This window comes from Neophocaena asiaeorientalis, unplaced genomic scaffold (assembly GCF_003031525.2).
Source record: "Neophocaena asiaeorientalis asiaeorientalis breed wild unplaced genomic scaffold, Neophocaena_asiaeorientalis_V1.1 scaffold150, whole genome shotgun sequence".
In the NCBI taxonomy this organism is placed as follows: Eukaryota; Metazoa; Chordata; class Mammalia; order Artiodactyla; family Phocoenidae; genus Neophocaena; species Neophocaena asiaeorientalis.
In genome coordinates, this window is record NW_020176571.1 from 23,431,651 (window position 1) to 23,458,506 (window position 26,856).

Genomic DNA, 26,856 nt, shown 5'->3' on the forward strand with positions numbered 1-26,856 from the left:
AGTACAAGGAAAAAAATATTAGGTTGTTTGTATATTTAGCTTTGTTATAAAAGGTAAACAAAGTTAATTTTTATTAATTATTGCAAATTAGATATTTAGATGTTTCCAATCCAACAGAGCTTCACTGGATTTAGGAAAAAACATGGCCCATATTTTTGCCCAATAAAGATGTCAAGAAGCTAGAAACATGATCTGCTTTCTCATCGTCATGCTACCTCCATTTGCTCCATAAATATGTCAACCTATTGGGATTTTTTCCTTGTACATATGTACACACACACACACACACACTCTTGCACTTTTCCTAGTCTTCTTCTATTTTGCTTATTAACCCAAAGAAGGAACAAAAGATGGAAGTGTTGCGTAGGGTGCCTTAGTCATGGGAATTATTGAAAAAACCTTGTTTAAATGTTATTTTCCCTTATCTTTCTTTCATTAGTTCTCCATTTTGTTGTATTTATCTAAATTTTGTTTTCCAGACCTAAGTCAACATTGATCTACCACTGTACGTCTGGCAACCTCAATCCCTGTAATTGGGGCAAAATGGGTAAGTGCCTATAATGATGTACCTATATAACTATGAGAGTCTGCTCACTCATGATTAGGGTCTGCCATAGGGGAAAAAAAAGACAAAGTGTGTCATGGAGCTGAGAGTCTAATGGGGGAAAAGACAAAACATAGGTAAAGAGATAAAAATAATTGCAAATTGTAAATGTGTAAGAGTTAATTAGGATATACTGTGGTATACCAAAAAAAGGGGCCAGTGGGATAGCTGCAAGATTGTAAGCAATAAGGGGTCCATTGGCTATAGACATTTAAAAAATAAATAAAGCCAAGTAAAAGTCAGCAATTATAAGCAATGCCAGTGATAAAATACTCCTCTTGCTGAGCCACTGCTCTCATGAACACAGTCCTCATACCCTGGCCACATCGCTGAGAATGTGACATAATCAATGGCCAAGTAGATTTAGAAAAGTCCAATAATGTTAACTCGTGTTATTGAGTCAGTGATACTCTTTATTAATTTATGCTGTCAGCCATAGTGTAACCTTGAATGTATCCTGTTGAATTGAATTAATTCTTCAACCTAACCAATCTTGTACTCTCCTTTGTCAGTTTCAAAGTTGATTTTCTTGCAAATATTTGAAACTTTTAGATCATCTAATTGTTTAGCTACTAGATGTTGAAAAAAATCAAATGTGCTTAACTTGTTAGAATCTGGTTTCCAATTCCGAGCACTCTGCTCTGCTATTCTAGTTGCAAAGCTTTTACTTCAGTAAAAGTAAAATGAAATTATCTACTACCATCAAAGTTCTTTAGGTAATATATCCAGGTATTTAGCTAAATAATTCTGACAATATTTGGAAATAAAAATAAATCTCCTCTACCTCAGTAACAGAATTAAGATATCACTATAAAAAGAGGCATTAATAGAAGCAACCAAGATACTTAAACTTTTCTTTTTTAAAAAAACAGCTCTTTTTTTTAAAAAATTTATTTATTTTGGCTGCGTTGGGTCTTCGTTGCTGTGCGTGGGCTTTCTCTAGTTGCGGCGAGCATGGGCTATTCTTCATTGCAGTATGCAGGCTTCTCATTGGGTGGCTTCTTTTGTTGCAGAGCACAGGCTCTAGGCGCGCAGGCTTCAGTAGTTGTGGCACGCAGTCTCAGTAGTTGTGGCGCACGGGCTTAGTTACTCCGCGGCATGTGGGATCTTCGCGGACCAGGGCTCGAACTCATGTCCCCTGCATTGGCAGGCGGATTCTTAGCCACTGCGCCACCAGGGAAGTCCCCAAGACACTTAAACTCTTAAATAAAAAGATGCTACATGTAAAATCCATTCCTGAGCTTCAAAATAGTCTTCTTCAGTGCTGAAAATGTTTACTATCTACTTTGTGGAATAATAATATTTGAAAGTGATCTTAAAAATAATCTAGGGCTTCCCTGGTGGCGCAGTGATTGGGAGTCCGCCTGCCGATGCAGGGGACGCGGGTTCGTGCACCGGTCCGGGAGGATCCCACATGCCGCGGAGCGGCTGGGCCTGTGAGCCATGGCCGCTGAGCCTGCGCGTCCGGAGCCTGGGTTCCACAACGGGAGAGGCAACAACAGTGAGGCCCGCGTACCGCAAAAATAATAATAATAATAATCTAGTGTGCTCACTTTATTTGACACACAAGGCCCAGAGAGAGTTAATGATTTATTCAGTTCATATGGGGAGCTGGAGCCTGATGTAGAAGTATTGATAGAAGACAGGTCTCCTGAACGTGTAATGACCACCCACTAGGGATTCCTAAAAGTTAATATGAATCCCTCTGGGAGGAAAAGACCCAGGAATCAGATAATATTTTCTGTATAGGGTATATATTTTTCATACAGATTTCTAGGTAGTATCTTTTATGGGACAGTAATCATATTATCATAATAACTGATAGCTTCAGCATAACTGAGTAATGAACTTAGGCGTATTCTTTGAAAATTCTACATAAAATCAAAATTGAATTCAAATGGATGAATACCTTTTGAAAAGACATATTGGATTTACAAATATACACTAAAAGCTTTAAACTAGGTTTTATATAAGTAATACTTTTTTTAAAAGATTACTATTTTAAAAAACTCTGGAGACAAGAGTAAAACAATTGAGTCTGACATATTCCAGAGCAGTAGGAATACCAAAGAAGTAAAAGACTGGTATTTAAAGTGAACCAACACAAAGGAGTCCTGCTTTTCTATTCTCTCTTTTACTTAAATCTTTATAAAAGTTTAAGTAAAATGTCAAGAAACTTTCCTGATTTTCCTGCAAGTAAATGATCCAACCAAGGAAATAACACCCCTAGGCTCTGTCTTGGGCTTTAGAATAGATTAGATAACCTTGAAATTGAATGATGGATTTAAGTTTTTCTGAACAATACTTCACTGTATTGACTAAAACTATTTTCCCAATAAGTTGTTTTAGGGTAAAGATTTCAAGAGAAGGACCAAATTCTTAACCTATTCAAATTGTTTGATTTTGCAGGTGACCACTTGCCCGGCATAAAAATCTTAATATTATTCTCAGAAATTGATTCGTGACTCTACACAACAAATCCTTATTATTTATTGTTTTGACCCATTGCAAATGCCATCCACCACAGTGGGTTTACATGCTCCTAGACTTAGCACTTATTCTGGGTTTTTTTTTCCCCCCCAGGGATCCAAGTCTTGGCAACCTTTGAAAAAATCCCACTTGAGAGAGCTTTCAGGAGGCCAAAGGCTGACTTCACAACCAACAACGTCACAACCCAGTACTGGAATGCAGTCAGCCACCGGGCCCCTGCCATTATCTATGACTTCTATCTGCGGCTCACGGGAAGGAAGCCCAGGTGAGAAGCTGAGACAATAGCTTTAGGAGTGTCTCTGCGTGGAAGTTTAGGGCCCCAAGTCCTTAGCCCTCCCGTCACCTGGGGATGAAAGGTGACAACTGAATCATATATATTTATGATTTTGTATATATAAGGGGACAACCAAAGCAGTAGTAGTGAAAAGCCTACCTTAGAGATCCTTTATCATAATAAATGAAGTTGTATGTTAAGGAACTTGCTTGATGAATTCAGCAGGTAATCATTCACCTACAAAGAAAATCAACTGAGATTCTGTGTCTGGGAGTTTCTAAATTGTTAGATGATCTTAAAATATACAATGGTGACAGCCTCACATACACACAGGGGATGGTGCGTGATGATCTCATTTTCATTCTCACAACATCCCAAGGAGGATATTCTCATCATCCCAATTTTACAAATGAGGAAATAGAAGCTAAAGGAAGAATTTTAAGTAGTCTCAAAGGAAGTGACAGAGAAAAGATCTGGAGAAACCAGAACTGGATTTACTGCCACCTGGAGATGAGTGAAGAGAGTGGAGGGAACAAGGTCGAATGAAAGTATGTTGATGATGAGGCAGCTCTGTCACCTTCCACCTTCCGTTCATACCCCTGTCTCGCCTGAATAATACTATATGTGTCATCATTATCATAACTACCAAAGGCAAATCCCTGCCATCAAGCCTCAGAAGCATCATGTTAACTCCTTTTAAAGGAAGAAGTCTCTCTCAGCGTGTTTTATTTCCATCCTTATTAACAGAGCAAATGACTGAAACTTAGGCAATGTAGAGTTTATCCAAATTTTCAGAGACCTTGCTTAGTGTTCATAACTCAATTGTCAGTTTCTTCCTGAACAAGGTGAAAAAGGGGATACTGTGTCTGTGGGAAAATATTTGTATGAGGGGTTTATTAAATAAAGATGGGAAAAGAAGGAAAACCAAACATTCCTGGCAGAAACGCTAAAGCCTTTCAAATATATCAGAGTTAGAAGAAGACCTGGTTGAAGAGCAAAGTTCGGTAAGTACAAAAGGAAAACACAGGAGGAAGGAGCCCAATAAAAATATTTATGTATTCTGTTTGTAAGACATTAAATTGTAATACTAATGGAAAATGGCTAGGTTTGTTATGTGATAGGAATCTTAAGAATAATCTTTATGGCAGAAAATGCTAGAATCTTTCTGGACCCTTTTCTTCCCCATGTGTGTTTGTGTGTAATCGTCTATGTATTTACAACCATATATGGTTGTAAATGTAATCATCTATGTATTTATAACCATATACAGTGTTGCTTTGAGGTAAGTGTATGTATAAATCTCTGTGTATGTATAAAGCAATCCTACATACTTTTAACTTTTTCACTTACGTTCCATGAAAATCTAAGTCATTCTGCTAGTGCTGTCTTTTTCCCCTGCTATTACAAACATTGGGGCAACAAACATGCTTTTTTCTAGAATGTACCTCTAGATCTGGGGTGGAGGCTGAGGGGTGGGATTGCTAGACTGGAGAGTATATGGATTTTATGACTACCACCAGGTTGCCTTAAAGGAAGGCTCTGTCAATTTACACCCCCACAACAGCAAGTGAGAGTACAAGTCTGTTCTTTCCCACTCTCATTAATACTTGGCAAAAATCAATATTTTGAATTGTCAAACTAATGACAAGGAATAGCATCTCTTTGTCACTTTGAGTTGCATTTTCCTTGATTGCTGGCGGGGCTGGGCTTTCATTTGTGTATTGGACTTCCGTGTTTTCTCTGGTATGAGTTGCTTGCTTCTATTTCTCGCCTATTTTTTAAATTTTTCTTTTTTTATTGAAGTATAGTTGATTTACAGTGTTTCAGGTATACAGCAAAGTGATTCAAATATACATATATGCATATATACACATGTACATATATATATTCTTTTCCAGGTCCTTGTTGTTTATCTATTTTATATATAGTAGTATATGTCTGTTAATACCAAATTTTAAATTTATTCCTCCCCACTTTTCCCCTTTGGTAACCATAAGTTTGTTTTTTATGTGTGTGAGTTTATTTCTGTTCTGTATAAGTTCATTTGTATCATTTTTCTTTAGATTCCACATATAAGTTATATGACATTTGTCTTTGTCTGACTTCACTTAATACGATAATCTCTAGGTCCACCCATGTTGCTACAAATGGCATTATTTCATTCCTTTTTATGGCTGAGTAATACTCCTATTTTTCTATTGGGTTGTACTTATTAATTTATGGAAGCTCTGTGTGTGTGTGTGTGTGTGTGTGTGTGTAAATATATATTTCATGTATTTACTTGAAGTCAGTTTCTTATATTGTAGTTCTAATTATGAAGCTTTTTAATACAAGGGAAGCTATAAATAATGCAGGTCTTAAGAGCATGGAGTTTGGAGTCAGACTCACATATTTAAATCCTGGCTTCACCAATTTATCCATATGAGCCCTAAATCACTTAACTTCTCTAACCCCTAACTTGTAAAAAGGGGATTGTAATCATACCTATTTCATAGGGTTTGACATAGAGTGCATAGAATATAGTAATCACTATTATTACCAAAGAAGTTTAAACATTTTATGAGATAAAATGAATCACTTTCCCTTTATAGCTTTTGCATTGTACACATTGAGAAGATCTTTACTACATGAGAGTAATAAATATATCCTTTCTTTCTAAAAAAATACTATTATGCTGATATAGTCCTGTATATACAATGTTACACCACTGTATATATAATATACAATATTATATATACAATGTATATATATTATATATACTATATAATCATTGTGCAATGATTCTTTTTAAAAATTAAATCTATTGAAATCATATCAATTACGTCAGGGTTGTAGAATGGATAAAGATTGCCTTAGTCTGTTTGGGCTGCTATAACAGAATATCATAGACTAGGTGGCTTATAAACAATAGAAATTTGGGAGTTCCCTGTTGGCCTAGTAGCTAGAATTCCAGGCTTTCACTGCAATGGCCGGGGTTCAATCCCTGGTCAGGGAACTGAGATCCTGAAAAAAATAGAAATTTATTTCCTCACAGTACTGGAGACTAAGAAGTCTAAAATCAAGATGCTGGTAGATCTGGCATCTGCTGAGGGCCCACTTCCTGGTTCCTAGACAGCCATGTTCTCTGTGGCCTCACATGCTGGCAGGGCCAAGGAGATTTCTGGGGTCCCTTTTATAAGGGCATTACCCATCTGCCAAAGACTCCTTCTCCAAATGCTATCACTATTAGGAGGACTAGGTTTCAACAGATGAATTGTGGGAGGATATAAATATTCAGTCTACAGCCAAGATATTAGATAAAAATAGTAAATGGAACCCTATTATTATGCTTGTATTGATTCTACCTCCTTGCCTAAGAATTTCCCATGATACCATGAGAGAAGTACCTCATGATTCATCAGGGATACGGGCAGTAGGATTTGACCGGAAATAAGACCAAATTCCCCAAATAGCATCATAAGTCTTTATGAGGTCAACTATAGTAATAACTATTACCAAGATTAGCCTAACTGATTAAGATAAAAATCGAGTGTTCTATAGGCCAAAGGTGATCTGTAACCAGAAAATCTAGACTTGAGCATTAGCCATGTGACCTTGAACCTATTAATCCATCTGTAAAATGAAGATAAACAGTATTGACCCTGACTAACTCACAGAACCATACTGTGAGGATCAAATAAGAAAGAATACAAAAGTTTTTTTACAAATTGTTATAAAGTTGGGAAGTTCAAACAGCAGGTCCTGACCATGGGGTTAGAAGATGTGATCCATCTCAAGCAATGGGATACAGGGGGTGAGTTTACAGAGGCTTTTTGAAGTCCGTCAAAACTGAGTTGGAATTTTGGCTTTGACACATTATATTATCACAGCCACTTAATCTTTCATAAGTTTACTTTACATAAAAATGCAGATAAATACCAACCTAACAGGGATGTTATGGGAATTAGTGGAAATAATATTTTTAAAAAATATCAGCACTACGCCTGAGTAAATTATTAACAAATAAACTATTTTCCCCTTAAATCTCCATTACAGTTAATAACTGTTTTTGGTTCATCGGACGCTAATACAGTCACCACTTCTGCCTAGAAGTTATATAATAAGACCTCGAATCAATTAGTTTTTTTAAAAAAATCCAAGAACGTACAATAAAAAAGAGAAATGTTTTCTTATTGTCTACCTCAGAATTCAAAGAATGAACAGTATGTCATCAGGGATGGATACCTGGCTAGGCTTTTAAAATATTTGCAACTCTTGAGAAAGAGATGGTAGAAAAGAGGGAAAGAAGTTTAGTGGTATTAAAATGCCTGATAGAACAAGCACCTTTAGATTCATCCCCTTCCCTTCATTCGACAGAGTGTTAACATGGAAGGGGGAAAAAATAAGAGTTTTAATGTGGAATTTGAAAACGTGGGAAGAAATAATTTTTTCAAACATAATTTGTCATATATCCCTAGAGAGTAGTAGGGAAGCAGCCATCTGTGGTGCACTGATACTCGCTCCTATGTGATCTTTACCTCAGGATGACAAAACTCATGAATCGGCTTTTAAGAACCCTTTCCATGCTGGAGTATTTCATCAACCGGAGTTGGGAATGGAGCACATACAATACAGAAATGCTGATGTCCAAGCTGAGTCCTGAAGACCAAAGAGTGAGTACAGCACTGACAACCAACAGGAAAACCTTACCCATTCAGAATTTAGAATTATTTGACCTGGAGAGCTGATGAATAAAGGATGTTTTTGTTATACACACAGAATTTTTTTTTCTTTTTTGGCTAAGAAAATCAGTGAATGCTATCAACACAGTTGCAGGAAGCAAGTTTAATGTAGGTAAGAGATCCAGGTTCTTAGCCTTTGGCTGGCTTCTCACTGCTGTTCTGCAGTCAGGTCTCATACACTTTGTTTCAATCCTTTGTTCAACTTCCACAGCTGTTCAACAAATCCTCAGTACCTCTATCTTTCCCCCCTAACCTCCAAAACATATGACTTCAATGAAAAATAATAATTTTACTGGCCAGGAGCTCTCTCATCCACTGTTCTTGTCAAATCAAAATCGTTCTGCATCTCCAAAGCTACAGTTCCTTCCTTGTTATCTTTTTAGATAAGCTAACCCTTCCACCTCTGCATTCTAGCCCAGCTAAGACCACCCGCCATCAGCATTGCCCTCTCTCTAGCATTGTCAGTCTTCCTCCTTATAATGATTTCTCTTTGACAATTCAGACGTTTATTTCTCAAGATAGGCCTTCACTTTAGTTGCTTAGGATCAGTGCCACTTATTTCTATATATTAGCTTCTTAGCAGTCACAAATGTTGTCCTGAAATTCACAAATATAGAAATCTTCTGTACTTTGTACATGTCCCTAGCTTCATTTTCTCAGTCATTTATTCCTTGAGCATATCCTTAGTTTTTAATTAAGCTTTAAAGATTTCACTCTCTTGACATTTTCCACTAAAATTTTTTTAAAAGAAAGAAAAGATAAATTTCTTGATTTATCTTGTGCTTGCCAGCATGTAGAAGAAACCAAGTCATGCATATAGGAGAAACCAAGTCATGCTGAGAAGTAAATGTTAGATGGCTAGCTAGCCTCACCTGCTAGCTCATACATACCAGCCTCATAGAGCATGATTCAAATCCAAGTCCTAAAATTACTTCCCACCATGGAAACTAAGGGTTACTTGCAGTCAGAAACGATGTTAAATATACCAGTTGAGATTTAGATGGATATTTTAACTGAAATCATTGCTGTGAACCTCTAAAATGGACATGAAATAGAGCTTTTTTTTTCTTCAGAAATGTTTACATGCCTGTATAGACAAAATTCTTCTAAGCACCTGTGTTTAAAATGCATGGATCAAACCAGCTTATTTTTTAAACCCCCTCAGGCTATTAGAAATTATTTTTAAAATTAGCATCAAATGTTAAATAGGCTTATCTTTATTGCATTTTCTCCATGGAATTTACCCATCTAAATAATTCAAAAGGTAATAACTTAGAGTTTCATTTTTGACATTTTACAAATATTTTTACCTAAAATAACTAAAAATTTTGTGAAAAACAGAATCAAAACTGCAGTGGATTTAACATATGCTTTCCAATATCTTAGCAAAAGTAATAGTCCTGAATACTTGGATATAATTGCCAAACTCTGGTGTGGCTCAGAATTCAGTTTCATTTGCCACATGGAATGAGGATTCCAAACTAGGGTTTCACTGAACTCTAACTTAGAAATATGAAATAGCATAAAAATAAAAGCCTCTGTTTATATAGATGAATAAGTACCGTTTAGTGATACTGTGGAAAATAAACAAATCCAAACAAAGTGATACAGAATTACTTTTGGAAAGCAATTCAGCTTTTGGACAAGTCTGTGAAACTCTCTGGAACTCGTTAATTTCATCTGCCTTCTTTGTTAATACTCCAATTTATTTCACAAAGATTTGGGATAACTTGCAATAAATACATGTAATAAAAGAACAAAACAGAAATAAAACATCAAACCAGGAAAAATATGTACTAAAATAGGAAATCAAGAGTAAGAATGGAAAAACAGAACATTCATATGCAGTCTACGAGATCCTACTAAGTCATTGCAATTAAGCAGGAAATTTGTCTTACGATTTCTGGTGGCAAAGTGAAAAGAAAATATAGTTTCATGGCATTCTTTGTCTAAGAAAAGAAAATACACTAGTGTTCTAAGAGAAGCAAAGCTTTTCTTACCTCTCTGAATGTTTCTGAAGGGCTTTGTTTTATGGCACACTAAGAAACATAATGGATAACATCTCAAAATCAAAGATAGAATATAAATTCTGCTAAGTTAGTCCTTAAAGCTTTGATTTAAGCCTTTGGTTTAAACTTAAGTCCAAAGTTTTCCTTAATCAGCATAATGAAGTAGTGATATTTCAGGAAAGGGTGCTAGGGCAAGGGAACAACACCAAAATTTAAGAATAATGAAAAGAAAAAGACATGTATAATTTGTTTTGGTCCCTAACATATTTATTCTCTTTAAAAAAATAATTAATCCTTATTTACTTGAAATGAAATTAATCTTCACCAGACTAATACCAGTTCCTTTAAATTTCCAAGACTTCCTAAAGGTCAAATATTTGTGCTTGATCCATGTTTAAATATTCATATATAAATGGTAATCCATATTGTTACTGCCTTTAAAATAACAGTTCAAATCATCTCGTTTGGAGGGGTACAACCTAAATCTTCCAAACTGAATGTCACTCATTTAGGTAAAAGAAACTTCATCAAATGAACAAAGTGATCGTCCAGCAGTCCAATTCTGACAATCCATAATCTCTTCTTGCCTTTCAGGTATTCAACTTCGATGTGCGCCAGTTGAATTGGTTGGAATACATTGAAAATTATGTTTTAGGAGTTAAGAAGTACTTATTGAAAGAGGATATGGCTGGGATCCCAGAAGCAAAGCAACACTTAAAAAGGTAAATATAATCGGTCAGTTAATATTTACTGAGCACTTACCATGTGTACCTGATTTTATACCAGACATGAAATATGCGCGGGGGAGGAGAGGAATTAATTTTTTTTTGAGCCTTTGTACTATATACCCTGTAATATACTGTTTCATTTAGACTTTACCACATCCCTGTGAGGCAGGTATTATTTCTGTTATCCCATTTTTATCAAAGAGCTATTTAAGCTCAAAGAAGGTAAGTGGGCAAGTCGCACATGGTAAGTGCAGGAGCCAGATATGAACCCAAGTTTGTTTCTTCTACCAACATCCTGTCATAATGTGGTATAGAGAAAGAATACCCAACAGGCAGGAAACCTGATTGTGCTATTTAACATGGGCAAATCAGTTAACCACTCTTCAAGACCTTTGACTGCCTGAAATTTCTTTCAATAATTAATCCCTAAGGGACAAAGAATTATAGTAATCTGACATAATTCTGGTAGAAGCGAAGGGTTTTTAATGCAGAGATGATAAGTATGGGAAAAGTAATTGCAAACCGAGAGGAACGTTGCATAGCAAGAACTTTAGAACTTACCCTCTAGTGAACAAGAACCAGGGAAGGTTTTTGATACATAGTAATATGATCAAAGTATATTTAAGAAAGATTATGTTAGCCATGTTTATAAGACAGGTTAAAGCAGGTATGAGAAAGGGAAACTAGTCAGGGGAATACTACAGAAATGATTACTCAGAAGGCATGTGGTGGAAATGAGAGATATCAAAATCAAAAGGCCATCAGGTAAGTGCCACATACCTAAGCACTTAGTTATTTGCTGGTCATAGCCAGGAAAAAATACATTTATGCTTCAAATAACATAGTTGGGTATTTGGTACTGTTTTGACTTTGGTTATATATGTCTGTTTCCAGGCTCCGAAATATTCACTACCTCTTTAATACCGCCCTCTTCCTCATCGCCTGGCGCCTTCTCATTGCAAGATCTCAGGTGGCTCGGAATGTGTGGTTCTTCATCGTGAGCTTTTGTTACAAATTCCTCTCCTACTTTAGGGCGTCCAGCACACTCAAGGTCTGAGAACATTTGGCGATCTCCTTTTGTTTGGAACCTCTCAGATACCTCTAAAACAGCAACTGTGGTTCTCAAGATTAGGTAGTAACAAATATGTCCAAGTCATTACCTGTCAAATGTGCTGTCATGTATTCATCCTTATTTCTTAACTATACATTTTTATTTCAGTGAGAGAAGGAAAGTCATATCCTAGCCTATAATCATACATATGTTAGGAAAACATTGTTTCCTAACACTCTATTCTATGCTCTTGAATATAAAACACCAAAGTACACCCATCTTCCCATAGTTAGCTTTTTCCTCCTTGAGAGGACTAATTTCAACTCAATAAACATGGAAGAATACATGGTAGAAGCTGAGCTATGCTAAAGAAAGGCAGTTCTAACCTTTGAACCATTCTAGTGTACTTAGTATAAAGGTTTAAAATCAAGGTAAGTAGAGGAAGGAAGGTCTCAACATCTTCACAAATGCTGTTAGAGAAATAATTCTCCACCGAGGTTTCTGCTTTCTTTTTGTGTTATACCATGGAGTCCTGGTTGAGGGCTGGGGGGAATTAGAAAAGTGGGTTCACATTTAACATTTTCCTTAACTATGCCCACTTCTGAAACCTAAAAACCACCAAGAGGTGTAAATAATTATGTATAAAGTGAAGGCTCAAGCATATTTTCATTGGGACTGTTTATTATGCTTTTAAGTAAAAATTAGTTCCCGTAATTTGAATTTGACCTCTATTATTTCTAAATCTTTTGAATCACCAGTTTTCCTGATAACCTCCTAAGGGTTTCCCTCTTCTTCATTAAAGTCTCCAAATCCTTTATATTTAAGTTTATATTGCTCAGGCCTCGATTAGAGATTAGAGTGACTAATGTTAGAGGAAGGTCCTAGGCTAGAATCATGTAAAAACCCATTCCCCTGATCTTTGCCATTGAGGAAAGCAAAATTTCAAATAAAATTTTAAATGCCAGTTTTAGCTTTCTCTGTAAGTGGGGAAGTTTACTCTTTCACCAGGATTTGCTAGTATCTTCATCACTCCAGTTGCAGAGTGTTACCTGTAGAATGTGCAGCAGAAGAGGACAGACTTCATTAAGTGACTCTAAGTTTAGAGAACAGGTGTTGTTTTGTTTAGAAATATTTTATGTATAATGCAAATGAGTAAAAAACTAATCTCAAAATCCTATATTAATAATATAACTGTTATCCCAACTTTCCTCATATTTGAGAGACGAGTGCACGTTGGATTGCAGCATCTCGTGTTAAAAACATGGACTATGATTCAAATACAGTACCTGGGGCCTAAGCAACTAAAAAGAATCACAACTACTTGAAAATTACATGAGCATAAGATGTTAACGACAGTTATATTTATGCTCACTTTCTGAGATAACTGGTTAATACTCAGAAAGGCACACTAGGTGGCCAAAGTATACTAGGGCCATGAGGATGACTTCTAGCCCAATATTACTTGAGACTTTTCTGAACCTCATAAAGGGCATTTGGTGGGGACGCTTCTGGGCAGTGTCTTTCCCAATCTCATCTAAGTTCTGGGAACTACTTCCCAGGGCAGACAACCCAGTTCTGAAACAAAGTACCTGGATATCTTCAGTTTGAGATGTCTGTATGACATGTTTGAGTTACATTGATTAAGATACAAACTGTAGATAATGATAAAAATGAAATCAAGATACAATTCAATGAAATTGGACAAAACATAATAGTTCTAAGAATTTACTATCTTTTGATTATGTTTCACCAATTCAATAAATTCCACTGATCAAGTATTCACATTCTGACTTGATTAAATGAAAATTTGAATTAAAAAATGGTTTCCTCTCTTCTAGTGTTTGACTACTGCAGTTGATCTCCCACCTCCTCCCTAGAAAAATGATATAATCTAAATAAACTACCAGTTGAATATAAATTAACATACCCAAAACGATTCATTTTTTTCAGACACCATTAATAGGGTTACATTTACATGTTGAAGCATGTTCTACCCGTGACGTTAGAGAAATGACATGAATGAAGTTCTCTTGTGATGATTAAGCAGTAAAAGTAGGTATCTGCATGAAAGAAAATCTCTAGTTATTTTACATCAAGACCAAGTGAAACTAATTTGAGCGCCTAATATATACACTCCAATGAGAAAGAACCTTCTCCTTTTGGGAAGAAGGGGACAGTGAGGACAAAGAAAAGCTTATGTTTAAAACAAGTTTTGGTAATCCCTATATTCTGCACCCATAAGATATATGATACAGTAACAAACATAACAGAGTTGAAGACAGTCACCACCCGAGGCAATTAATACTAGAAAAGGTTGAGGCAGATGAGCACACAAATCAGAAAAACATTTCTCATAATTTTATACTAACCTAACGTCATCTCCAGTTAACAGCTCACTTTAATAAACTGATTTAGAATCTCAAGGTAAATAGACTGATCTGAGAAGGGACTAATACCCACATAGTGTGTTATCTCACAGTGAACATAACAATTAAAGTACGTCAGCCTAAAGCTTCCAAAAACATCAATAATTTTTAAAGTTCATGTGAATCACATGTAAATTTCCACACAGCTATTTTTCTCTGTAACTGCAAATCTAATAATTATATTCTAGGAACATAAGCAATTGCCTAGAGTAAAAAGTAATGACTGTCCCATGTGCCCACAGAGATATGGAAAAATGCTCACTGCCTAGATTACTTTTAAAAAATATTTTTAAAAATTACAAAATAGGGCTTCCTTGGTGGCGCAGTGGTTAAGAATCCACCTGCCAATGCAGGGGACACGGGTTCAAGCCCTGGTCCGAGAAGATCCCACATGCCACGAAGCAACTAAGCCCGTGCGCCACAACTACTGAGCCTGCACTCCAGAGCCCGCAAGCCACAACTACTGAAGCCCAGGCGCCTAGAGCCCATGCTCCGCAACAAGAGAAGCCACCGCAATGAGAAGCCCTCACACGGCAACGAAGAGTAGCCCCTGCTCACTGCAACTAGAGAAAGCCCGCGTGCAGCAACGAAGACCCAAGACAGCCAAAAATAAATAAACTAAAATATATTTTTTAATTACAAAATAAAAATAGAAATTGCTGGTTTTAGGGATGTAACTGGCTTGAAAGACAGGAATGCCCTGTGAGGTGTAGATACAATTATGACAAAGGATATGTAACTGAAATTGAGTTTTAATAGCTAGAAACAGCTCTCTTAACACACAGGTGAACATTTTATGTGTGTCCCTACTTTATTTGAAATAGCAGTTCCAAGCTGGAACTGTGAATCGGTTGGGGAGATGTGGGGTTGGGGAACTTTCATCAATCCTAGAAAAATATCTTAAAGAAATTAAAGGTAAGTATAATACAAGAAATCACCAAATTGACTTGCATAGTTGCTTGGAAACAGAATTTACAAAATATTCATTACATAATTATATGCCGTGTTGCTGAAGGTCTGCTTTAGTATGTAGCTTTCATCAATGTACACTTTCCCTCCACACCTTCTCATTCTGAGTTTTACCTTAAAATCACTACACAAATAGCATAAATGAGTTACGATGTTTGGAAGAATTGTTCATCTAATTTCTTTTCATAAATATCCAGTACAACTTGGAGTTGCTGAAACAAAACTATTAAATGTTTTGCTGATTATAATCTGCTTACAGCTTTATAAACTTTAGTCAACTGCTCAATTTTCATCACTCGTCCATTCATAACACGAAAAATACAGAATGAATCCAATCTCATACAGCAATTTAGCTCCATCTGAAGCAAAGGAAATGTAACTGAGTGATAAAGATTGCTGTAGTTTTCCTAGAAGGAAAAGAAAAATATAAGGAACTGAGCCTTATTTGGGGGTACATGATCGTAAAGGGACAAAGAAGTTGTACAATTTATTTTATTTAGAGTCCAAATGTTCAGGATTGAGACACTAAATGAGTCTTTTATGGTTCTTTTCTCTTAAAACACAATAAAAAAAACTACAAGAAAACCAAAAAATCCAAGGCAGTTTGTTTCCTACTCTTAAAATAATGATAAGTGATACTGTCACTAAAATATTTCAAAAGGGCTGGGGGGGGGGGGGAGGAAATACAATAAAGAAATTACTTGGATATTACTCCAGACATCATATCATAAGGTAGTGAACAAATTGATCTATTTGGATAGTGCTGACAAAAGGTGACTCACTTTGAAGGTTTGCTATAGCTCCAAACAGAAAGGAACTTAAGTACTAGGTTAAAGGGCATGATGAGATTTTAAAGATCCTAAGGGTCATGTTTAAGTAATTTTTGAACATTCAAAATTATGCATCTCGAACTGAAGTTTAAGATTCAAAATTTTAAATTTTGAAGCAAGGGGGTTGCATATAAGTTTATTTTGTTACTTGAATTACTAACCTAAGACATAAAAAGACAATGCATAACATGTCTACTTATACCATTAAAAAATTAGGAGATCTTAGTCATTCCTTTATGAATTCCCAAGTTAGTTAGTATTAAAGATTGTAAACTTTGTCTGCATTAGTAAATTATTTATTATAAAAATTCAGTGCTTTATATCATAAAATGTATACGAGAAAAGTGTAGTATTAATCACCTAAGTTGAGAATTAGAAATAATTTTGTATTTCTCATATTGAGTTAAGCTTTTACCAGGAGGTAGTCTGAGGTGTACAAATACTGTAGCAGAGAATTCTTCACCTAAACGTTTCATCTCCTTTTATAGGCCAGTATATGCAAACACAGTTTAAAAAAAACACATTTCACATAATTTGAGATCTCAACTCTTAAAAATATTTAGGATGGAATATATACATAGATATTATGAATGCCCTAATAAAGAGGACTGAGTAATAAAGTTGGGTATCCTACTGGAGGCACCCCAGGCACACACCAAGGCTACATAATAGGCCAGTACAGCGTTCTCTGCAATGGAAAAGAAACACTTGGTGAGGTCAAAAACTCCTAATAAATCCTAACATGCAAGTACACTTCATCATTCATCATACAAAGGGCTGGTCAGAATCTTAATACTTTGATTGCCCCAAATCTGACCCTATTTGAGGATTTTCAGGTGGAAACCTTTCTTAACTTTTAAAATGGAAATCAATGGCAAAGTAGGATTTTGCTTCAGAGAAATTCCTTTTATAGTCAGTTTTAATGGGACAGATTAATTCCATTAAAATTTTAATATGGTATTTGGAAAACACGGAAACAATTAAAAATCATATATAAGTACGAGAATAATTTTTTAAATCCTTCTTAAAGATACTTAACTGTCATAATCCTAACTAAAAGAAAATAATTCTAAATCAATATTTTTCCTCCTATTAAAAAAAAAACCCTGAAACTTAATTGAACTTTCTGACAAGCAGATTCACAGAACCGACATTCAGTCTAAAACAGCTAAAATTTTAATTCTAATGAAAATTCCTTTTCCTAGTCTACCTTCATTGGAAATAATATCTGAAGAAAAGAAATGAGAAATACGGAGACGACCATTCATTATTTGGAATCTTCTGAATTCAAAAACCTTTCAAAGCATGTTTGTTACCTGTATTAATCAGTTAATTTCTGCAGATAATAATCTGCAAAATACCATTCCACATAAGCTTGAATGAAAAGTAGTTTTATCAGTATTTCTCCTTCTCTCCATTACATTATCTGCCCCAACTGTTTGACTTTTCTTTTACCTTTTAAAAGAATGCAATTTGAAAAACTCTAACTTGTGATGGCCTGTTCTCTAAAAACCACCATTTAAAATCTTGTCTTTTAGTCTTGGCCTTGTTACTTACCTGGAATTTTGTCTCCCCATTTCCCTAAATGACTTAAACCATGAAGACTGGTTGATGATTCCTCTACTATCATTAAGTATTACAAAAGGAAAAATGATATTGGCACACATATTCCAAATTTAGTTTTTAACAGCACCTGAGTGATATACCCCTCTCATTATTTTCAATCTTTTATAGTGTATAAATTTAAAATCAATCCTTAAATAGTAAGAAAGCTAGACCAACACAATCTAATACAAAATCAATCACATTCAGGACATTCTGAATGCAGATACTTCTTTCATAATACAGTTTTACAGTTTAACGGACATTGTTTAATATTATAATCTCTCAGATCTGACATTATCTTGTCTTACTTAAATATTTGCTTCTATTTTATTTAAAGATACCCTGTTGCCCACTCACCACAACACACACAAAATATGCTACTTATCCTCTTAATCTTTTACAGACTGGTAATTTTCATCATTAGTAGTTGATCTTTTTATTACTCACCCCCTGTTCCCAAAGTATACCAATAATAAGGATCAGATTAGGAAACTTAGCATTTTTTTTAAACATGTGCTTTCTTCTCCCTGTATAAGTGCCCACTATATAATTTGTGAATGATACCTCTGTTACATATTATAGCATCTATGTACCTGCCCCTGTAAGAATTCACCTTAGTCTTTCACGACCCTGCCCTGATCAGAAAAATCAATCGCCGGAGTTTAAAGAAAAGCAGTAACCGTCCTAAGACTGAATTATTGGATAAATGGTCTTGTCGTTATGGCTTAACAGTAATATGGCTATAACACAGGGGCCCCTCCCTCTCTTCCTTTATTAACAATGTGACCTGACCACACTTTTTAAAGTCTAGACTAGTTTTCCACATGTTTTACATATTTTATTCTGACATCATATCTTTTAAAAACAAACAGATGCAAACATTTGCACTTATCAATGCCATTTTCTTTAGATGTGGTTTGACTTCTTCCTTCAGGCTCTTTGTCATCAAGAAGCAAGGTTTGATTTCGATACTGCCGTTGCTATGAAAATATCAGAAGGGGTCATCTTCAATGCAATATTCCAGTTGGGCTTATTCACTGATTAGATTAGCTGTATAATTTCTTCTAGGACATTTGTAACAGACACAACACACATAGGATTTCAGTTTGGGTTCTTTTCTTTTTTTTTTTCCCCTAGGGTGATTCTTGCTTCTCATTCATATTTTCTTTTCTTTGAATATATTGCACAATATTTTATTATTAAAAAGGTTTTACATCTCAGACAAAAAGTTTTTCTCCTTTACTTGGGAGGTGCTAATGTGTATTATTTTCTAAAAGAGGTAAGTGGTTGTCTGTGTGGCCATCTTCAAAGGGAACCTAGGGAGGAATAAAAAGACCGAAGCATTAGTTTTATTCCTTACACTATTTCCTCTAAACACAACACTTTATTTTGGGCAATTTCTTTCTGGGCGCCAAGAGCTACTATTTAGATTTAACAATGATACTATGACTTAGAGATCAGCACCATTTATACTACACCACTTACAGAACTGACGGGTTTGTAGGCTCCAAGTCTGAAACGACAGTAAATTATTTCGACTATAAATTTTCCAATTCCATGTAACATGCCTGTAATAAAAAATAAGTTTATGTTTTTAATTAAATTATGCTTTTAATGAAATTTCTTCCTAAGTTATTCATTTCCTAATTTTGTAAGTAAGAATAAAAAACTATTATAAAGGAATAGATAAGGAAGGAAACAGTTTGCTTTATTCACTTCCACAGTCAAAACTATCAAGACAATTGAATTTTAAAATAAATGAATTTCTTTTCAAAATCACAAAGCCATAATTCATGACCTTGACAAAGCAATCTTTTCAAAGGTGCTTAATATGTCTCACACCTACACAATTTTGAAAAATAAATACTACTAGCACCATAAATTTAAATGAATCTAAATAAAGCAGTGATAAAAACTTTCATAAAAGCTATTCATCCATTTTAAAAATATAATTCAAACTATATAAACTTCATGTAATATTAAATAGAGGTTAGGATAAAAAAGGAACTGTTTCCTTATCTATTATACTCAACTCTCAAATTTTCACAATTACAATTCTGCAAGTTATCTTTGAGAGAATCCCATAATTTTACGGCGAAAAGACCAAAAGTCATAAAAACATTACTGACTAAAAATTTGGTTTCACATATTTCATAGTTCAACATACCATAAAATACAATTTTACATTGTGTACAGTTAAAAATACCTTAATTGAAAAAGAAAATTTACATTCAAAGTATCTACTATTTCTAGGCATTTTCTCATCTAATCCTATAACACACTTGCAAGTTAGATATTATTATTCTCATGTTTATATAGAGAAAACAATTTCAGAAAATTTAGGTGACCTCCACAAAGCTATCACCATGTAAATGACAGAACTTGGGTCCAATCCTAGGCTCTCTCTAGCACACTAAGTAATCTCCTGTAAATCACTGAATGCAGTGAACTTAGTTATGTGTAACGCTTAATCAATACAATTTTTGAGGTTTGAAATTAAATCTTAAAGAAAAAGTTCTTTAAGTATCAAAACATGAGAATGTGTATATTTCTTTCCCCTTTTAAGTAAAAGCATCTTGATTTTTAATGTTAGAACTTTTAGAAATTAGACAAAAAAAGGAATGAATCTTAACCTGTTGTTGAAAAGATTCCTCCAACAATACCACAAAGCCTTACAAAAAACTGCCAGAATGGCATATGCTCCTCAGTAACTGTCACCATAAGAGAGCTGAGATCATATTTCATAAAAATCCCAGAGACTCCATGGCTGCCTGCAGCATGGTTAATGACACGTTCCTAAAGAAAGGCAAAAGGAAGGGAAGAGAGAGGAGGAAGAGACAAATAGGATTCACATCATTAGGTTACTTGTATACAGTCAATATGAAGCCCTCCAGCCCTCCTGAACAAGAGGGACATCCAAATCTCTTTATGAATTGTCCTACTAGACCAAGCTCTCCAGAAATAAGCAAATTATTCTGTATTCTTTGTATGGTTAGCTTTTGAAGCAATCAAAAGAACAGAATCATTTTTTACTGTTTTCTCAAAAAGGTCACTTTACATACTACAAGGTTTCTACTAAACTGAAGAGTTTATATGGCACATTCTTCATTGACCAAATCAATGAAAACTACATTCCTATTTTGACATACTTTTTGTATTATTTCTTTGCTAAGAATTTACAAAATAATTCTATCTACTTCCTGTCATTTGAATGATAAGATTTAAAACCAATTTCAATCACTGTTGTTCATTTTAAACTATATGAGATGGAGTACAGGAAGAAAACATAATACATTAATTTGAAAGATATCAATATCTGAGCTACTGGTTCAGTTTTTAAAGGAAATTTTTCTTGAAAGGAGCATAACTAAAATTATAAACCTACCACAGTGTGCACACTGAGTGACAATATATTGTTTCATTCCATTCTGTTTACACTTCAAAACTCAAGTTTGCAAATTTCTAATAAATTTCTATTATAGCATGAAACAACTATGCTACCACAGTGCTTTGCTATGATTTTTGTGTCAGGCCCTACCTGTTTTTACTAAGCTGTAACTAAACTGCAAGCTTTAGGAAGACAAGTAACGTGGGAAATTAAAACAATTTCATGTGGGCATTACAAAACCTCTTTGCCTATTAGCACAACAGAGCCTTATAAGCCATTGATCAAGTTTCCAATATAAAGTGACTTCATCTTTAAGTTCTGATAAGTTCAATATTTTGCCAAAGTTATAAATATATTGTCATCACCTATGTGAGTGGATATCGTTTTAGGGATCACGGTGTCTACATAACAAAAGACTCATAATGATTCACTTTTGGTCTAGGACCAATGAAGGTCAGCCCTGTCCTTCTCAACCTCCACTCTACCAACTCCAGTTACTCCTTTTTTTTTTAAAGTGAAATACAACCACTGTAGTTGCCCTATCAGTACTAACACACCCCACAAAGGTCAAATGCTCTGGGATTCTTTTTTTTTTTCTTGTTTATTTATTTTTGTTATTTAAAATACATCCTGGAGATAATTTCGTATCAGTATATAGATATCTTTCTCTCTCTTTTTTTTAAAGTTGCATGTTCCTCCATTGTGTCAATGTATCACTTGGGTTGCTTCCAGTCTTCTGTCATTACAAGTAACAAAACGAATAATCTCATATACAACATCACTTTTTTTCCACCGTATCTTTGGATTTAATTTCTAGAAGTGGGATTGCTGGGTCAAAAGGTAAATGCATATGTCATTTTGCAGATATTGCCAAACTCCCTTCCAAGAGACTATGCCATTTTGCACTTCCTTAGCAATGTATGCATGCCTGTTTTCCCCAAAGTCGTGCTGCTGTGTAGACTGCCTGACCTTCAGGTGTTGCCAACCTTAGTGAGAAATGGTTATCTCCCCACCCATAGAGAAATGCTAAAGAGCACAATATGTACTTGTAGACACTTTACCTAGTTTCTCTTTCTCTCTGCATGTGAGCGTGCGCACGCGCACACACACACACACGGAGTTACACATACTTGATTCTTCCTCCTGAACCATTTGAAAAGTTATAAACACATGACACTTCACCCCTAAAAACTTTAGTATTTAGTTTCCCAAGAATAAGGAAAACTCTACAATTACTGAGGACACAGTCAACATAAGTTATAAGACTATCAAAGGAAAATTTCATATGGAGGAAAGCAAATTTTATTTTATTTTTTTTGCGGTACGCAGGCCTCTCACTGCTGTGGCCTCTCCCGTTGCGGAGCACAGGCTCCGGACGCGCAGGCTCAGCGGCCATGGCTCACGGGCCCAGCCGTTCCACGGCACGTGGGATCCTCCCGGACCGGGGCACGAACCCGTGTCCCCTGCATCGGCAGGCGGACTCTCAACCACTGCGCCACCAGGGAAGCCCGAAAGCAAATTTTTAAAAGCACTTAAATTCTGGAATTCTTCTGGATACTAGTATTTGAATATTCACCATTCTTGAACACAATAAGAAAACATAGCTTATAAAAATAAAAAATTAACAACAAAAAGAATGAAAGAAAACATGGTCCCAGAGTAAGTGAGAAATCTGTTAAACTGCCCAATTCCAAAATTCTGTTTCTCATTATCAATATTTACTTATAAGGCCACTCCACCCTAAGGTTGCAGAACGTCTGTCCTCTCAATTAGATGAATATGAAGCCCTAAATTAGGAAGGCAAACTCTCTAAATCTGCTATCTGAGTCACAATAACCATGCGTGTCCCAGGGTAGATACATTAAGTAAAAAATAAATAACAGAGAAATCAGAAAATCTGCTGGCAGATTAAAAAAAACGGCTTATACCAGTACATGGGAAAACAAGTATTAAGATATTAAGAGTAAAATAATTAATATCATAGCTTAATAATTTGTTACTAATTGAATGGAAAACATTCCAGATTTTTAAAATCTACTTCTTTTCTTACTCTAAAACATACTTAATACCCATTTCTGATATTTTATTGACTTAAAATAAAATGTCAATGCATTTCAAATTTTAAATGGGGAAAGGCATTACCTGAAACTCCAAACTAATCTTGTAGCGGGACTATAAAATGCTTTAAAAAAATAATTTTACCAGTTGGATTCAACTTACCCTTTCTGTCACAGAAAACTGATGGGTGTCTGCTGAAATTTTATATGTATGTAGTTTTGTTGGCACGATTGTAATAAAATATTGGAACATCTGGTTGTCTAGAATAAAAACAAAATGTAGGTTTTTTTCATCAATCCAGTAGCAATGAAACTACTGCCAAATACATCAGCCTTCTATTAAATACATCTAATCTGAAATTTAATGCTACTTATAACTTAATGTCTAACAAAAAAATATTATAAAAGAATCAATGAAAGCAATATATTCACATTTGGTAAAACAAGTTCTCAGTAAGCATAAAATAGTCACCCACACACATCTATTAGAAGATGTCAAAAAAGATGAGCTAGTTATCTAGTTAGATATCTTTTATAATCATTATCATCCTTTTATAAAATATGGAAAATAAAAGCATTTCTTTATAGTACAGAAACTAATAAAAATAAAGTTATAATAGGATAACCACCACAAGACACATTTTCAGTTTCTACTAATATCTGAACAGAAATAAATAAACCAAAACTGAATTAGCTATTGGATATATAAACCAAAATGTAGCCTTTGGATAAATACAAAGAATCAATTCTACAGTAGGAAAATAAGCAAAGAAACTACTCAATGATGGCCTGGGGTTACTACGTAATCAAAATGATCATATTTATATAGTCATTAGGCATTTATAGGTTTAATACAAGTCATAAACACCAGTATATTACTAATTATTAATTAATTTTAAACAATTAACAGTTCACATAATACAAAACATGTTAATTCTCTAGGTCTACATTCTAGAAAATTTAGAACTAGACATATCTATCTATAGTTTCAGCTAGGTTAAGTGAATAGGGCCTCATTACATTTGCGATGTACTTCACGTCACATGGTGATAACTGTCTATGATAACTGAGTATGTGAATAAAATATATAAGTTTTAAATGTATGGTTTGATAAATTTTAACAAATGTTTTTATCCATACAATCACCACCACTATCAAAATATAAAACATTTTAATCACCCCAAAGAGTTCCTTTGAACCCCTTTTCAGTCAATCCCTTCTACCTCTGGTCCTAGGCCAACCACTAATCTACCTTCTATTGTTACAGACTCATTTTGCTTATTCTAGAATTGCATATAAATGGAGGTATACAGTATGTACTTTCATGTGTCTAGCGTGAATTAATTTTTATTTTTATTTCCATCAGTTCAATTTCTCTGTCTCTTATCTCACTGTAATTCAGAATAGGAGAGGGAAAGTTAAAATTGTAGATAGAAGGGAGAGGTAAGACTAATGGTCTCTTCAACACTAACATTAAACAAGTTTCTAACAAAATAAAGCAAAGCCTGTTTCAACTTCAGCATTTCTTATTTCACCTACCACTATAACTACCACTTGTACCACTATAACTTTCAAAAACATAAAACAGTTTTTGGCCAGTTCTATTATTAATTTCAACTTAAATCCTAAATATTACCACACATAATGTTAGAGCAAAAGTGTGTCAACTTTGTCCACCACCAATAAATGGCTTATCAATTGTGGACGATCTTTCATCCTTTGAGTTGTTCTCTGATGTAAAGTGAACTGCTCAATCTGTGCTTATTTTTGAGGTGTTTTACAAATATCTCTATTACGTCATAAACAAAAATAAGCTAAAAATGAGCGGAGAAGAAGGTGTTCAAGTATGAAGTATTTATGAAAAAGAAGATGAAATTGAGAGTGGTGAGGTTATAACCAATGCTGTACACATGGGTGGGATAATTAGACTTGAGGGAAAAAAATGAGAGACAAAGGAAATCTCACCACGTGCGGAATGAAGTCCAATGCAATGAACAGTAGCCAAAGCAGGTCAAATAACGTTGACAGGGAAAATTGGAAACCTTTTAAGCTATGGAGAGAGAACTGCTGAAGACCTATTTGTCTAATATATAAGTCTGTTAGATAACTTAATGGCCAGGCAGGGGGAAAATGCTCTTGCATTAGATTTTGTTGCAAGCCACAAATTGTTCCAAAGGTTATAGGTCTGTCCAAATCTGCACAGCATTAAACATATCACTGCTAAGTAATCCCCTCAAAATTCCCACATGAAGGAGAGGGTAGTTACCTGAATCCAACAGATCTGTAATGCTGAATTTTTTCTTTATCGAAAAAGAGGCCCAATAGAACATATATTAGGAAGGAGAAGAGTATACCTGCTTTAAAGCTTTGAATAACCTACTGACATTCATCTCATGCCATTTTATAAAATAATTCTAAACACCTCTTAGTCTTCCTGAACATGTAAATTTAAAGAGCCTTTTGAAAATTAATCTGTTCATATTTAGATCTGCTTCTTTACAAAAATGTATAGTTCATTTCAGCATCTTGAAACAAAGTATTAACCAACATGTTTTCAATTGTGCATCTCTTGTAATATTTAATGTATTTTGGTGTAGAATGAACACATACTTAAAGATGAGAATACACAGAACAAAGCTTGTAATTCTCAGAATGTTTCTACTCACACATTTCCAAATTTAGTACTCTCAAGCTTCCTTGAGTGAAACATTCCCACATAAACATAAAATACTCATGAATTCTAAATAAAACATGTTTAATGTATCTGATTACAACACTATGCTAAAAGAGTAAAATACCGAAAAGAACATTAATAAATCTATTTGAATTAATAAAAAATGAAATCCTTAATTACAGTTTGGCAAAGGCTAGAATTCCTAGTGGCACAGGAAGCTTTAGACGTCCTTAAGGCATATAATATGACTATTTAAGAAGAAAGGCAACCAAAAATCTTCAAAAAACAAACATGAGAAACCAAAAAAACCTTTTATTTCCTTAATAATCCATCCATATTTGCATAAACTGATATTTTAAATGGAATAGATGGTTAAAACAAACAGTAATAAAAGGTATCTGTACTACTTCTGACTGTGTTAATACCAAACCATTCTAGAAGAACTCTAGGTTTCTGATGTTTGTAAAATTCTCTAGAGAGGTTTCTGATATGGTAAATATAGTATAGATTTTAGAACTTTGAACCTACACAAAGAAGAAAATTTTTCTTATAATGTTCAAACTTTCTTTTGTTCTTATTCTTTCTTTGTTGAACATGGAAAAGCAGTTATGCCCTCTTAACACATTAACCTTTCACATACTTAGAGAGCCTTTAAATTCTACTCCTTCTCCTGACTACTTCTGACTAATTTCTTATTCTGTTCCATGGCTCATTTTTTACCATTTAAAATTCATCCACTACTAGAACAAATTCTCTTACACACATCTCCACTTAAAGATGATCAGCCATTTAAACCACTTCAAGATTTATCCGTTTATCTGTTACAAGGGGGTTAAGGAAGAGGTTTATTTAAAATGTATTAATATCAAAGTTATAAGAACTATTTGCTTACAAGCAAATTCCAACAGTAATTATTAAATACTTACGATCGAATGCAATCTTTTCAGTTCCATCTAAAGGATTAATAATTCCTGGAACAAGCTCTCCAAAAGACAAATGATCTATTCTATGAGAAAAATTGTAAGCTAAG

General features: G+C 34.6%; 2 protein-coding genes across 3 annotated transcripts in view; one reads left to right on the top strand and one right to left on the bottom strand.

Moving 5' to 3' along the window:
* The window catches only part of FAR2 (fatty acyl-CoA reductase 2), a 132,414-nt gene extending 118,717 nt beyond the window's left edge, over window positions 1–13,697 (top strand). Inside the window, exons 8-12 of the mRNA XM_024733524.1 lie at window positions 480–547; window positions 3,188–3,359; window positions 7,891–8,020; window positions 10,693–10,820; window positions 11,721–13,697. Coding sequence (XP_024589292.1) covers window positions 480–547; window positions 3,188–3,359; window positions 7,891–8,020; window positions 10,693–10,820; window positions 11,721–11,883 — 661 coding nt within the window. The 3' untranslated portion in view covers window positions 11,884–13,697. The remainder of the gene's footprint in view (window positions 1–479; window positions 548–3,187; window positions 3,360–7,890; window positions 8,021–10,692; window positions 10,821–11,720) is intronic.
* A 2,871-nt stretch (window positions 13,698–16,568) lies between these two features.
* Window positions 16,569–26,856, bottom strand: part of ERGIC2 (ERGIC and golgi 2) — a 38,721-nt gene continuing 28,433 nt past the window's right edge. For both annotated transcript variants that reach the window (XM_024733327.1, XM_024733326.1), the window contains exons 10-14: window positions 26,753–26,851; window positions 23,316–23,413; window positions 20,341–20,503; window positions 19,193–19,275; window positions 16,569–19,023 (exon numbers count right to left, since the gene is read on the bottom strand). In XM_024733327.1, coding sequence (XP_024589095.1) covers window positions 18,961–19,023; window positions 19,193–19,275; window positions 20,341–20,503; window positions 23,316–23,413; window positions 26,753–26,851 — 506 coding nt within the window. In that variant the 3' untranslated portion in view covers window positions 16,569–18,960. The remainder of the gene's footprint in view (window positions 19,024–19,192; window positions 19,276–20,340; window positions 20,504–23,315; window positions 23,414–26,752; window positions 26,852–26,856) is intronic.